The following is a 16,121-nucleotide window of genomic DNA, read 5'->3' on the forward strand; positions in this document are numbered from 1 at the left end:
TTTATTCTTTTAAGAGCCGTTTGTATTTTTCTTTCTATGAACCGGCTGCTCATATCAATTTTTTATTAGATTGTTAGTCTTTTTTTTTTCTTATTTATTTGTAGGAAAGAACTCAGAGAAATAAAGCTTTTGATTGTAATAAGAATTTCAAATATTATCTCCAATTTTTTCATGTGTCCTTTGACTTTGCTTAGAATGCATTTGCCAGGCAGAGGTAACTTTTATTTAGTCTAATTTATGTATGTATGTTTTTATTTTTATGACTCTTGGGTTCGGTGTCATTTCCAAAAAGGCTTTCCACACCCTAAGATTATACTAAAAAGTCTACCATGGCTCTCCAAGTACTTTCATGGTTTCAATTTAAACATTTAAATATTTGATCTATGTGGAATATATTCTGGTGCAAAGTATGAGATATGAACCCAACATGACTTGTTTTTTAGATTGCTACCACAGTTCTTATCCATATACAAATTTTTTGTTTTGTTTTGTCTTTTTAGGGCCACACCTGCGGCATATGAAAGTTTCCAGGCTAAGGGTTGAATTGGAGCTGCAGCAACAGTCACAGTAATGCAGGATCCAAACCGTGTCTGGGACCTATACCACAGCTCACAGCAACACCGGATCCTTAACCCACTGAGAGAAGCCAGGGATTGAACCCGTATCCTCATGCAACAGTCACAGTAATGCAGGATCCAAACCGTGTCTGGGACCTATACCACAGCTCACAGCAACACCGGATCCTTAACCCACTGAGCAAAGCCAGGGATTGAACTCGTATCCTCATGGATACTAGTCGGTTTCGTTACCACTGAGCCACCATGGGAACTTCTATGTATAATTTATAATATAAGAAAATATAAGAAACGATTCACATATAGTTTCTATGTAATCCATAATGTATATTTTAATAGTATTCATATTCCTTATATTCTTATTTATTATTATTATTTTTTCATTTGTGGCCTCCCCATGGCATATGGTGTTCCTGGGCCAAGGGGTCCCATCCAAGCAGCAGTCCTTACTTTAGGCGCAGCTGCAGCAATGCTGGATACTTAACCCACTGGGCTGGGCTGGGATTGAACTGGTGTCCCAGCACTCCCGAGATGCTGCTGTTGTGGCACCACAACAGGATCTCCTTTATCTATTTATTTAATTTTTATTTTTTGGCCACATGTGCAGCATATGGAAGTTCCTGGGCCCAGGGGTTGAATCCGAGCTGCAGCTGCGACCTAAGCCATAGCTGTGGCAACGCTGGATTCTTGACCCACTTCGCTGGGCCAGGGATCGAACCTGTGCTTCAGCGGCAGCCAGAGCCACTGCAGAGACAAGGACAGATCCTTAATCCAGTGTGCCACAGTGGGAATTCCCGTATTTATTTTTCGATCTGCTTGATATGCCCATTAACTAAGAGGTATGTTAGTCTCATATTGCTATTGTCTGTGGGTCAATTTCTCTCTATATTTCTGGGATGAAATGTTAACTTGGCTAGGGTGTTGTGCACATTTGTTTGGTCAAACACTAGGCTAGATGTTGCTGTGAAGGTATTTGTGGATGGGATTAAGATTTGTCAATTGACTTCAGCTAAAGCAGATTATCTCCATTTTGTGGGGGAGCCTCATCCAATGAGGGGAAGGCCTTAAGAGCAAAGACTGTGGTTTCCCAAAGAAGAAGCAATGTTGTCTCAAGACTGCAGTATAGAAACTCTGCCTGAGTTTGCAGGCTGCTGGCCTGTCCCGCAGATCTTGGACTCAAGTCTGCAATATCAGCTCTTATCCGAGTTTCTAGCCTGTTGGCCCCCCTACAGATCTATAGATCTTGGACTTGCCAGTCCGCATGCGATGACATGAGCCAATTCCTTCAAATAAATCTCTCTCTGCTAGTTTTGTTTGTCTGGAGAACCTTGACTAATGCAATTTCTAATAACATATATGTGTATATTTTGTATTTGTTTGTTTTGGCCATGCCCATGGTATGTGGGAGTTCCAGGGCCAGGGGTCAAACCTGTGCCACAGCAGCAACTCAAGCTACAGCAGTGACAATGCCAAATCCTTAGCCCCCTGAGCCCCGAGGGAACTCCTTTCCTATATATTTTGATAGTATGATAGTCTGGCATTGAAGGTCAAGACACTGAGAATTTTATTTGTATCCTTTTACTAGTATAAAATTAACTCTTGAAGTTACCACTGTGGCACAATGGGATTGACAGTGTCTCTGCTGGGGCAGGAACACAGGTTCGATTCTCAGCCTGGCACAATGGGTTAAAGATCTGGCATTGCCACAGCTGTGGTATAGATTGCAACTGAGGCTCAGATTTGATAGCCTGGCCTGGGAAATCCATATGCCTCAGGGCAGCCAAAGAAAAAAAAAATTAGCTCTCTTTGCCTGATTAATGCTTTTTGTCTTGATTTAATAATATTACCAACTCCCCCTTCCTTTTTTTGGTCTGCATTTATCTAATATATCTTTGCCTATTTTTTACTTTGTAACATGTTATGTCATTTTTAAAATAGTATGTCTCCTGTGACTAGATTATACTTAATCTCTTTTACTCAACCAAGTCTTTTAATAGGGGATTTACATTTTAAAATTCTGAAATCTTTGGTTTTATGCCATTTTGTTCTATGACTTATTTACTGACATTTCGCTGCCGTTTTCTTGATTTTCAGTTTTGTTTTTATCTTCTCCACTGTTTTAACTTTATTTATTAATTGAAATGAAAGCAGTTACCTGGAGGAATGGGATCCCCGACCCACTCCACAGTTCACCGCAACGCCAGATCCATTGACCCACTAAGCGAGGTCAGGGATCGAACCCACAACCTCATGGTTCCTAGTCATATTCGTTTCTGCTGCACCACAACAGAAACTCCAAAACTTGTACTTTTTACTACACCTGTTTCCTGAATTGATAAAGATTTTTTTTTTTTTCGTGTCTTTAGGGCTGCATCATGGCATATGGAGGTTCCCAGGCTAGGGGTCTAATCAGAGCTGTAGCCGCCAGCCTACACCACAGCTACAGCCACGCGGGATCCAAGCCGAGTCTGTGACCTACACCACAGCTCATGGCAATGCCAGACCCTTAACTCCCTGAGCGAGGCCAGGAATCGAACCCACAACCTCATGGTTCCTAGTCGGATTCGTTTCTGCTGTGCCACGACGAGAATGCCAATACAGTAAAATAACCTGGCATGGACCTTTCAGTTGTTCTTTTAATTAATTTTTATCTAATTGCTGGTGAAACCACGCTCCTTCTCGGGTGGACCTTGAACCCAGCCAAAACTCAGATTGGAACTTGAACCCACCGTCTTCTAATTGAAATTGCTTGCCTTGTGTCAGGACTTAACTGAAGCTTGGGTTCTTTTGTCTTGTTGCAGAAAGAATTCAGCGTGAGGCAAAGTAGCAGGCAAAGAGTGAGTTTATTAGTATAGAATGCCTGTGAGAGATGCAAGCAGGCTGGCAAAGGAATGCAGCAGCCCCCAAGGACAAAGAGGGCTACATTTTTATAATCAAAGAAAAAGTGGGGAGGGAGTTCCTGCTGTAGCTCAGCGGTAATGAACCTGACTAGTATCCATGAGGATGTGGGTTCGATCCCGGGCCTTGCTCAGTGGGTTAGGGATCTGGTGTTGCCGTGAGCTGCAGTGTACGTTGGAGATATGGCTCGGATCCTGCGTTGCTGTGGCTGTGGTGTAGGCTGGCAGCTGCAGCTCCAATTCGATCTCAAGCCTGGGAACCTCCATATGCCTCCGGAGGGGCCCTAAAAAGCAAAAAAGAAAGAAAAAAAGAAAAAGTGGTAAGGAGAGAAGACCTCCTTCTTCCTCATTTTGGGATAGATTTCAAGGCTTACATCATTAGTCCCATATGGTTTAACTGGGACTGCCACGTGCCATTTGTCACATGGGTATTAGCAAAAGTGTGGTAACGTATACTAAAATGTAGTCATGCATCTTAGGTTTCCGTATAAGGTCCCCTTTTACCTAGTTTTTCCCCCTTTCACCTATATTTCTGTCTTGGCTACATGCAGAAATGCTACTCTTCAAGGACTGCGAACTTCCTGATTTCGTGTAGCAAGATTCAGACTCCCCATCTATTGTTTTGTGTTTTAACTATCAGGGTTTGTCGCTTGAGAGTGTCTGGTGCTTGGATGCACCTGGCCTTCCTTCAAGGTAGTGTAGATTGTTTGTTGCCAGGTTACTGAATTCTTTGCTTTGCGTTTGCTTTCCACGACTGCACGCACGGCCTGTAGAAGTTCCCAGGCTAGGGGTCAAATTGGAGCTGCAGCAGCCTACGCCACAGCCACAGCAATGCCAGATCTGAGTTTCATCTGTGACCTATGCCACAGCTCACAGCAACGCTAGATCCTTCACCCACTGAGTGAGGCCAGGGGTTGAACCCACGTCCTCGTGAATACTCGTCGGGTTTGTTACCACTGAGCTAGGACTGGAACGCCTAAACTGACTATTTAATCATCCTGCTCTATCCCTATCACTGGGTCCAGAGTGAATCACACTTTAGAGATATAGAATTTAGCACATTTTATCTTCAGCTCCTTCCTCATTCTAACCCATGAAAATGTTAACTCAGGTTTTAAGGTTCAGATACATTTTTCCTATTTAAAAAATTCAGAGCCTACTTGGAGAAAAATACTGAAATTTAGATTTCGCATTATAATTAAATAGGATGCAATTATTTAGGTATATTTCTATTTTGGCTTGACAATGCTTCCCTTCATGACATCCCCATTCTTGAGCTTTTTGTGTGTGTTTTTTTTTTAACTTCATCTCTCAGTTGGTTGAAAAAATATTGTAAACCAATTTTTTTCAAGAAAGTGTTATATTGTATGACCCCTTAAATAGTAGACAGTGTTCTTCTGACATCTTTACACCTGAAAAACAACTCAGGTGAATATCACTCTAGATATGAGAAGTCACACAGGGTGATGTTTGTTCCTATCTGGGCAATCTGGTTTCATTTTTTGCCTAAACAATTATAGACCTGTTCATATGGCCACTTAAAATTTTGCCATGAGGTGTCCAATTGTGTGTCCCCTTTTATTGACTCTGCCTAGAACATAGCAGGCTCTTTCAATCAACATACATTGCTCTTCAACAGAGAAAATTTCTGCTTTATTTTAATCATGGCTCTTCCATTTGCCTTTGTTTCTCTTTTAAGAATGCAAGTTATCCATATGTTGCTTCTCCATTTTCTCCATTCTGTCTCCATAGCTATCCCTCTCATGGTCACTGTCTTTTTAGACTCCATTTAATTTCTCAGCATCAGTTTTGTTCTTGACAGAAATTTCAATTTTCTGCCAGGTAAATTTTCCTCTTTACTGCCTCCAATGTGTAGTTTAATTTTGGTCCTGCCTTTTTAGAGTACTTGTTCATTTTCCTTACCCTGTTTGTCTTTCATCTCATCCTGTTGGATCTTCTTATGTCCCACCTCTTCATTCTTTGTTTCTTTTTTTGCTGAAGCTTTAAGGATGCTAACAGGTTTCTATTTTCTCCTGGATCCTCCTGACAGAGAAGAGTTCTCACTTCCTCCATTTGCTTTTCTAGATGCTGTGCTCTTCCTCTAGCTCTGGGCTGATTATTCTCCTTACCCTGAAATAAGACAAGGGTTTCTGGAGTTCCCTTGGGGCTCAGTGGCTTAAGAATCCAGCATTGTCATTGCTGTGGCTCAGACTGCTGCTGTGGTGCAGGTTTGATCCCTGGCCCCGGAACTTCTACATGCTGTAGGCACGGCCAAAATAAATAAATAAGGAAAAATAAGAAAAAGACAAGGGTTTCTATGGGCTCAATATCTGTCTACAGGTGATTAGTGAGCCACTTACACTTGGATCCACCATACGTGGATGGAAGTAATAGCAGAAGAATCTCCGTCTCAAGTTTGCAGCCAGAGGGCACACCAATGTACACACGGTCTGAATTTACCTTTTTTTTTTTTCCGGTCCATTTTTTTTTTTTTTTGAGGGCCACACCCACGGCATATGGAGGTTCCCAGGCTAAGGGTGGAATTGGAGCTGCAGCCGCCAGCCTACACCACAGCTCGCAGCACTGCCGGATCCTTAACCCACTGATCAAGGCCAGGGATCGGATTCGTTTCTGCTGCGCCACAACGCAAACTCCTATAATCAATATTTTAGACTGTGAAGGTCAGGAGGCAAAGTTAAAGATATTATGTAGGTACTTTTAAAACAAGAGAGAGGAGTTCCCGTCGTGGCTCAGTGGTTAACGAAACAGACTAGGGACCAAGAGGTTGCAGGTTTGATCCCTGGCCTTGCTCAGTGGGTTAAGGATCTGACATTGCTGTGGCTGCAGATGTGGCTTGGATCTGGCATTGCCATGGCTGTGGTGTAGGCCGGCAGCTGTAGCTCTGATTGGACCCCTAGCCTGGGAAGTTCCGTATGCCTCGGGTGTGGCCCTAGAAAAGACAAAAATACAAAAAAATAAATAAATAAAACAAGAGAGAAAACAAGTTTTCGCAAATATTTTATTGATGACATTTAAAATATAATAGTAATGACTGGGTATTTTTTTTTGTTAATACAGGTCTACTAATGCGAAGAATAGGAGTCTTTGTTTTTGGAATATATATTTATTTGCTTAATTAAAGTTCAAAATTCCCTATCATCAGATTAGTTTGCAAATGTTCATCTGTTAATGCTGATCTGCAAGAGGATTTTATGTATTTTATTTTTGAGAATGTCTTTCCACACAGGCCCTGCCAAACACTGACACCAATCCATGTGTATGTGATTTTAATTGAGCATATTCATTGCATGGAAGGCATTTATAGAATTCTATTAGATTCTTTTGATATTTGCATTTCAGTATGTCACTACACTGCAGATTAATCATTTTCAATTGATGGTTAGGTAGGAACTCTTCAATTGAACAGTTAAATGAATTTTGAAAGATAGAAACTTCCTTTGCCCTGCGTTGAGGCCTAAAAAAATGTTGCTTGGAATTGTAGTTTGAGCTTGGAAAATGTATCTGTTGCAAATCTGTATCAGAATGGATAATATGCTTCTTATTTTAACTTTTCATAGCGTGGAAGTGTACACAGTGGCTTGACAGTACTTGTAATTCAAGCAAAGCTATTCATCATCAAAATGATTTCACTGAAGTATAAGTTTCATGTATAACTGTTGTTTCACCTTGGAATTGGTGAAATTCATTAAGACATATTATCAGGTCTCCCACAAAAGCTAATTTCCAAAGCCATTCATAGTTTGATGATAGTGGTTGAAGACTGTTCTCATTCAATAATTTTCAGTTTTGTTCTTGAGCTGAAAAGAATCACAATTGAACTGTGCGTGATAGAACTAGTCAGGATATTCAATTTCTATTTCTGATAAAAATTCACAGAAGTGATGGTTAAAGCCATGTAAATGCATGAAGTGACTGGTTCAATAACACATGATAAGTTCAAATGCTACCACAAAGTAATTATTAGTGAATAATACAATAAATAGCCATAAGGGTTTAAACACCTTACATTTTCTTTTTATTATTATTTTAATAGTTTTTATTATTATTATTATTTTTAATAGTTATTTACACCTTACATTTTCATAAGCTTTGTTTTTCCGTTCAAATAAGCATTTCTCTGTTTTACACATATTTTTACTACTATAGCTTATAACACATCTTGGCAGGTTCCTCTTCATGTTATATGGAATCAGTAATTTTTAGCTTCTTTGAAAATATTTTCCCCTTGTAGTTGTTCCATGCAGACTATGCACAGAAGCTAATTCTTTAGTTATTTCAAACAAGGCTTTGACTCTTCAAATGAACAACTGAGTAATAGCAGCATTACCTGTTAACTCATGAAGAGCCAGGAATTGCTTTGCGTTTTTGTTTTTGTTTTTTAGGGCCACACCTGCGGTATATGGAAGTTCCCAGGCTAGGAGCTGAATCGGAGCTGCAGCTGCTGGCCTACACCACAGCCACAGCCACGCCAGATCCGAGCCACATCTTCAACTTATGCTGCAGCTTGCGGCAATGCTGGATCCTTAACCCACTGAGCGAGCTCAGGGATCGAACCCGAATCCTCATGGATACTAGTCAGATTCTTAACCCACTGAGCCACAGTAGGAACTCCTGCTTTGTTTTTTAAATGACTATTGATGTTGCTCCCAATATCCTCAACTCTTCACACAACTATCCTAGCTGAAATAGTCTTAAATTTATTTTCTCTGGACACATTACTTTGGCTATTGCAATCCAACATAATTTAATGAAACAGCTTTCCTTATTTGCCTAAGAAAAGAGCCACTCAGAAGATTACTTTGGGTGTAGCCTCATATTCGTTTTTTATTTTTGTGAAGAAATTCTGCTGTGAGAAAATAGTCTGTTTTAAACTCTCTAATTGTTCTCACAGTTGCTTTTCTGTTAGTTGGGAATATTGTGAAGAGTGTGGTCTGACAATGTTGACACATATTCTTTTAGCAGAACTATACTTATTATATCATAAATGCTTGGCTATTGAATTTGATAACAAAGTAGTCTACACGGTGCCTTAAAAAGCATGACACATGAAGTCCTTTTTAAAACTCTTTTTTCCGGTGTTGACATGATAGGTATATACTGGTAATAAAAAAAATGTCATGATATTATATCTGTGGTTCTTGAAACACCGCCAGGTTATAACAGCATCATTGTGATTTTTGAGGCACGAAGCAGCAGTGTGAAGAGATGAGAGCACCACCTACATTCTCTGTTGCATCTATTCAACTCTGGGTTGCTTTGTGAAAGTGGCCATAGATGCTACATAAATGAATGACCATGAGTGTGTTCCAATACACCTTTACTTATACACACCAAAATTTGAATTTCACGTAATTTTAATGTGTGATGAAATGGCTGTACAAATACAGGTGGTGGGCTGGCTTTGGCCTGTAGATGATGGTTTTCTGGCCCCTGGTCTAGCAAAAGGGCAAGATGAGCGAGCAAGTCAATATTCTTTGAGCTTGGTGCCAGCTGGTGAGGTTAGGTGAAAAGAAATCTTCTGTTGAATGCAGCAGCACTAATACCAATAAGCAACCTTACTGTTTCCGTGCTTAAAATCATAATATAAACATTGGTATGATTCTTTAGTAAGCTGTTACTAGACTCTTCATGGTTCTGCCTAATTTTTCAACTTCAACTCCCAATTCTTTCCTTTTGGTCACAGCCATACTCAACTTCTTGACTTTATCAGAACTCTCATATTCTTAGCTTCTGCACTTTTGCAGATCTGTTGCTGCCTCTGCCAGGAAGATATCCACCCCTGTACCTACCCCCAAGCTCCCAACAATCCATCTTTTATTCTCCAGGAGCTTTACCTGGTACCTCTAGGCTTATAAAGATGCCTCTTCTATGAGCCTCCGCAGAAATTTGGGCAAAGCTTATAGCACTCGTCATTCTATTTTATGGTATAGAATTTTTTTATACAACTCTCCAAGAGTTCAGGACAGGAACTGTGTCAACTTGGAAAGTTTTCAGCCATTATTTCTTTGCATAACTTTCAGGCCCTGACCTATTTCTTCTTTCCTTCTGGGACTCTGATGACACAGATGTTATGTTCCTTGTTATCTTCCCATAGATCTCTGAGGCTCTGTTTATTATTATTACCTTTTTTTTCTCTTGTTCACATTAGGTAATTTCTATTGTTCTGTCTTGAAGTTCTCTGATTCTTTCCTCTACCCACTTCATTCTGATGATAAGCCCATATACATTGAATTTTGGATTTTGGTTACTATACAAACACACACACACACACTTTTTTGTCTTTGCAGGGCCGCGCCAGCAGCATATGGAAGTTCCCTGGCTAGGGGTTGAATTGGAACTGCAACTGCTGGCCTGCACCACAGCCACAGCTACGCTGGATCCAAGCTGCATCTGTGAACCAGGCCACAGCTCAGGGCAACGCAATATCCTTAACCCACTGAGTGAGGCCAGGGATCGAACCCGCATCCTCATGGATACCAGTCAGGTTCATTGACTGCTGAGCCATGATGGGAACTCCTGGTTGTTATATTTTTCTCTTTTCTTTTTCGGATGCACCTGCAGCATATGGAAGTTCTGGGCCAGGGATCAAATCTGAGTCACATGTGCAACCTATGCCACAGCTGTGGCAATGCCAGACCCTTAACCCACTGCGCTGGGCTGGGTTTTGAACCATCAACACCACAGAGATGAGCTGGATCATTAATTCACTGTATCACAACAGGAAGTCCTGGTTATTACATTTTTCAGTTCTAAAATTTCCATTTGGTTTCTCTTTATATCTTCTACTTCTTTTATTTTTTTGGCCAAGCCTGCAGCACGCAGAAGTTTCTGGGACAGGGATCGAACCTGTGCCGCAGTGGCTACCCGAGCCACAGCAGTGGCAGATCTGGATCCTTAATCCACTGAGCCACCAGGGAAATCCTGTATCTCCTATTTCTTTGCTGAAATTTCCTATTTCTCCGTTAAGACCTTTGCGTTTCTCATTTGTTTTGAATGAATTGATAATTGCTCACTGAAACATTTTTATGATTGCTTTATAGTCATTGTCAGATAATGTGAACATCTGGTTCACCTTAACATTCACATCTGTTGATTGTCCTTTCTAATTAATGTTGGGATTATTCTGGTTCTTGGTATGAGAGAAACCTGGCCATTTGGGTATTCTGTTATAAGACTCTGGATCTTATCTAAATATTCTGCTTTCGCAGGTCTCTTCTGACTCACTCTGTTGGGGAAGGGAAAGCACTGCCTTGTTACTGCCAGGTAGGAGTGGAAGTCCAGGTTCTCCACTTAAACTTGGTTGACGCTGGTGGAGGTGGGGGGTGTTCTTGTTATTGCTGAGTGTGAATGGAAGTTCTGGCTTCCCTCTAGGCCTCCATTGATGCCCCTATGCTTGGAGGTATAGGAGTGCCTCTTTACTGTTGGTCACATTGCCTCCACTGATGCCATGCGAGTGGTAGCCTTGTAATCACTGTGCAGGGGTGAAATTTCTGACTCTCCAGTAGGCCTCCTCTGACACCAACTCAGCAAGGAAGGAGACTGATGCCTCATTACTGCTAGGTGGGGACGGAAGTCCAGGCTCCCCAGTGTGGTGGCGGCGGGTAGGATTTGAGGTGCCTCCTTACAGCTTGGTAAAGCTGGACATCTAGGCTCATGGTGGTTTGGGAGTCAAGGCTTCTCTCAGAAGAAGTCCGGAAACTATTTTGACAACTAAAGTTTTTATAATAGATGAAGATCTGTCTGTACTTGGCTACCTCTCCGGAACTCTAACCCTATATTTATTTTTGTCATCAACGTGTTTGGACATCAGTTGGATAATCTTTATGACATCAGTAAGTGTGGGAAAAACTCAGTTTATTTTTGAACCTGATTTAAAGCATAAGTATAGTTCTATATAAGACTAGATAAATCATGGCTCTATTACGTGACTTCTTATTTTCTGCATAGCTTATGTGGCACTAACAGTGTAAAAGAACTATGTATTCTTTAATAGTTCAGGTTAAGTAGTTGTTGGAAAGGAAGTTAAATTCATTTTCCTATAATTGAGTGGGTTTCTCCTCTGATATTAATCGATGGTACTTACATTAGTATTAATACAATGCGGCTACAAATGATGCACTGATTAGTCCATAATCCAACTCGGCATGATACAAATTTCATATAATTTTAAAACATTGATTTATCTATGCATATATTAGTTATATCAACTTGGTAAATTCAAATTACTCCCCCCACCTCCTAATGTATTAAGTTATAATTATGAAACAAGAATCAGTACTACAATGATATAAGGTTTAATTTTAGAATAGAGATGTAGTAATGTTGGGTTATATGCCCCCAATAAAAAGTAGATTAGAACTGCCCATGTGTTGGGCTTTTCCATAGGGGAGGGATAGATAAAGAGGAAGTCATTGGTAGAGTGGTGATTAACTTTCTTAATGAATGAATTATTTATTTTTAGGCCCGCACCTGCGGCACATGGAAGTTCCTGGGCTAGGAGTTGAATTGGAGCTGCAGCTGCAAGCGGAAGCTGCAGCCACAGAAACACTCGATCTGAGCCGCATCTGTGACCTACACCAGCAGCTTGCAGCAATGCCGGATCCTTGACCCACTGAGCAAGACCAGGGATTGAACCTGTATCTGTATCTCTGTGAGGATACAGGTTCAATCCTGAGACTATGTTGGGTCTTTAACCTGCTGAGCCACAATAGGAACTCTGTTCCTTTTTTTTTTTTTAGGGCCACACTCGCAGCATATGGAGGGTCCCAGGCTGGGGGTCAAATCGCAGCTACCTCTAGCCTGGGAACACTGGCCTACACCATTGCCACAGCAACGCGAGATACGAGCCACATCTGCAGCCTATACCACAGCTGATGGCAACACTGGATCCTTAACCCACTGAGCGAGGCCAAGGATCGAACCTGCGTCCCCCCATGGATGCTAGTCGGATTCATTTCTACTGAGCCATGACAGGAACTCCTGTTCCTATTTTTTTGAGGTCTTTGAATGCATATTAGGTGCCTGGCACTTTACCTACATAAATTTACTCGACAGATTATAAACTGTGCAAGATCTAAAAAAACTGTATAGTGATATCAGGACTATATTACTGCATACAAATTGTCTCATGCTTCATAATGGAGGACGGATATCTGTAGTTGGACTAGACATCCAGTTCTGGCTTAGAGGATAAATAACTTTCCCAAGGATGCACAGCCTGTGAAGAGTAATGATTTGCATCCAGGTCTGCTAGACCTCAACCCCACCCATCGCACTCACTCCATGCAATTCTGCTGCTAAGAAGGTTTTGAGGCGCTGGAGGTGGGTAGTCTGAAAATTCGTGGAAAGGGCCTGAGTCAAGAACCACCAGCTCCAGGAAAATTGTCAAATACTGGCAGAATTTCTCTACTTGTGTAAGTCTAAGAATGTGTGTGGTGTGGTGGTGATGGGGAGAGAGTGGTGTCAAAGTCTCCCAGGCTTTGAAGGTCATCTGTTTTGACAAAGTTAATGCATGCATTAATTTAGCTGTAAAAAACATGCAGCCTTGTACTTACTCATTCAAGTAAAATGGAAGGACTAGCATAAAGACTGGGAGAGGCGTTTCAGAGAAAGTAATTAAACATGAAATATAATCCATATAAAACTATAGTTTGTTATTCTAGTTACTAGTCTCAGGGGAACTATTTAAAACTGTGTGTGCAAAACCAGTTGGGATTTCCATAGCTTCTCACTGAAAAACTGCTAGGATTATTGAGTCAGCACTGAATTGTCTTCCTTATATTTTGAAATACAAGTTAAAGATATCACGCTTATTGGTTACATTATTGAAAATATAGAGTCCATGTTTATAAAGGAAACCTTGTCTTTATATGTCCATTAATTTTTTCCTATCCCTGATGACTGGAGGTGTGCCCTCTAACAGATGTGTTATATGAGACATAGCTTATTCAATGTCTTTTGAAAAGCGTAATGGACCGAACACATGTTTTCTTTTCCTCCCAATTATACTGTAGATAGAAAGGCAGACTAGTGGCTTTTATTTGCATATGGCCGGAACAAGTTACTGTTGCCAAAGACATGGGGGGGGGCGGTGGACAGAAAAAGGTTTTCTGGGCTACAAGCTTCGATGAGGATCTGAATTATGTCTTCTCTCAGGCCTGTCTACAAGTAGCCCCAACTCTTCCATGAGGGCCCCACTGAGATCAAACCAACATTCTGGAGATGTCGCTTTAACAATTTTTCGTCATCGCTTTTCCTTACAACACTATAATGAACTACTGATAAAACGCGGGTAGCACGAAAATTTGGCCCCAAAGTGCCGCCAACAGACCTTCGGCGGTGGGGAGCGTGGTCAGCGAGCCGGACCCCCGTGGGCGACTCTTCATTCCTTCCGGCTGGGGATCACGGGGCCTTTCTCCCTTCACTTGCGGCGCGAGCGAGGGAATCGGGGCTGGCAGCTGAGGCCCGGCCTAAGGCGCCGCCCGAGGCGCGGAGCACGGGGGCCGGCAGTCGCTGCCCGAGTGCACTCCTCGCGGAGGCCATTATCTCCAGCGGTGCCAAAAGTGTGCGCCTTCTTTGGAGGGCGGAGGTCAGGGGCCAGGCACCGCCTCCCGGCGACGCGACCCTTATCAGGCCCTCTGGGGCCGGGACCCCCGGAGCCTATGATGCTGGAGCCGCGATCCCGGCCCAGCCCGGGGCTCTCGGCCAAGCAGAGGCCGTTCATGGCGTCCTCGCTCACTGCTCGCGCCCGCCGCGGGCGGTGCCGGACCTCGCCCTTCCCCAACGCTCCCCTCCCCCTCCCGAGCCCGCCGCGACTCCCGAGGTGACACGGCCCGGACCCTCCATTCTCTGCCCCAGTGTATTTAACCGGCACAACCTAATAAGCTAGTCCCTCTCGGTGCCAACCCTTCGCCCCGACAGACGGGTCGAGCAGCCAACCACCGGCCGGAATTGGCGTGCGTCCCGCTCCCCGTCGGTGGCGGCCTCGGTGGGCGGGGCTCGGGCAGCTAGCAAGTTGAGTGGAGCCACGGCTGACGTGAGTCAACAAAGGTCACGTGAGGCGAGCGGGCCCCGCCGATTGGCGGCGCTGGCCGGGCGGGGAGGGGGGGTCACGGCGGCGGCGTGGGGTTCGCTGTGTGACACAATTACAACAACTTTGTGCTGGTGCCGGGGAAGTTTGTGTCTCCAACGAATCCCCCCCGAGTCCCTCAGCCCCGCGCGCTCCGGCCGTTCCCGCCGTCCCCGCCCGTGGCTGCCCCTCGCCCGCCCCCGCGATGTGACCCTACAAGCCGAGCCGCCGTCGCTGCCGACCCGGGGGCTCCGCAGCCCCTGCCGCCGCCACCTTCACCGCCGCCGCGTTGGGATTTTTCGTCGCTGCCGCCCGCGGCGGAGGAGGAGGCGGCGATAAAGTTGGTGTGCCGGTCCCGCGCGGAGATTGGGAGCGTCGTTGCGGGCCCCGGCCCGCGAGGGGGGGTGTCGGCGTTGGAGTTGTGAATTCGCTGCGTTTCCATGAAATCCTGCGGAGTGTCGCTCGCTACCGCCGCCGCTGCCGCCGCCGCTTTCGGTGATGAGGAAAAGAAAATGGCGGCGGGAAAAGCGAGCGGCGAGAGCGAGGAGGCGTCCCCGAGCCTGACAGCCGAGGAGAGGGAGGCGCTCGGCGGACTGGACAGGTACGGGCCGCCGTCACCCGCCCGGTCGGCTCCGGACGGGTTGGCGCCGCTCTCTGGGGAGGCCCGAGCGCGGCTCGTCTCTGGCCGCGGTAGCAGTGGCGGCGGCGGGGCGGGCACCTCGGCTTGGCGCTCTCGGTGCGGTGATCGCCGCCGCTGGGGCCTCGGGCTCGGGCAGGGATGGGTCGGTGGTGCCGGCGGAGCCTTAACGGGCCGCGTGTGTGTCTCTCCCCACAGCCGCCTCTTCGGGTTCGTGAGGTTTCATGAAGATGGCGCCAGGACGAAGGCCCTACTGGGCAAGGTAAGGCAGCCGCGGGCCGGAGCGCGGACACGGTGTACGCGGCCGGCGCCCCGCTAGCCCCGGGCCCGGCGGCCCGGCCGGCGCTCATTGTGGCCGCGAACGATGGCCGAGGGGTTTCCGGAAAACTATTTCCTGCCTCTGCTCTCCCCCCACCCCCCCACCCCCGGATCCCTCGCTCGTTCCCTTGTGAAATCGCCGTCTCCTCTCGTAGCTGGAGGAACAGAGACGGCAGCGTTTCGGGGCCGAGCTCCCCCCGGGTCGACCAAAGAGCCTGTTATTTGGGGGCTTTTGGAAAGTCGAGCCACGATCTCTCCGAGGTGGCAGTTTAGGGTCAAGGGCTCGTGAATGCGTGTAGATTTCCCCCACATTTCCGAGTTACTTGCCTGCTGTGGGTTTTTTTTTTTTAAATTTATTTTTATTTTTTATTCTTTTTCTCCAGGCAGGCTGTTGGTGAAGTCCCCTGTTAACCCACCGTTGGGGGCTTTCTTGTGTCCCCGCTCCCAGAAGGGGGAAGTTGCACGTAGGTTAGGGCGGCGAAGAGTTTGCATGGGGCTGTTGACATGCCTCTCGATGGGTCTGTCTTCTACCTGAAGTTAGGTGACTTGTTTACTTTCGGGGTCTTTGGGCGGCAGAAATCCTGCACTTATTTGTGAACGTGTTT

At 44.8% G+C, this 16,121-nt stretch overlaps 1 protein-coding gene across 22 annotated transcripts in view; it reads left to right on the forward strand.

The window, feature by feature from the left end:
• Positions 1-14,638: 14,638 nt before the first annotated feature.
• KDM6A (lysine demethylase 6A) overlaps positions 14,639-16,121 on the forward strand; it is a 200,500-nt gene continuing 199,017 nt past the window's right edge. For 14 of the 22 annotated variants that reach the window (XR_007132806.1, XM_047764517.1, XM_047764519.1 and 11 more), the window contains exons 1-2: positions 14,664-15,162; positions 15,397-15,460. Coding sequence is in view for 21 of the 22 variants with exons in the window: in XM_047764517.1 (XP_047620473.1) it covers positions 15,002-15,162; positions 15,397-15,460 (225 nt within the window). In the remaining variant the exon portion in view is untranslated. Of the gene's footprint in view, positions 15,163-15,396; positions 15,461-16,121 lie in introns of all 22 variants that reach the window. The other 8 variants (XM_047764520.1, XM_047764529.1, XM_047764527.1 and 5 more) reach the window with 3 other exon arrangements.

Source organism: Phacochoerus africanus, chromosome X (assembly GCF_016906955.1).
Source record: "Phacochoerus africanus isolate WHEZ1 chromosome X, ROS_Pafr_v1, whole genome shotgun sequence".
Lineage (NCBI taxonomy): Eukaryota > Metazoa > Chordata > Mammalia > Artiodactyla > Suidae > Phacochoerus > Phacochoerus africanus.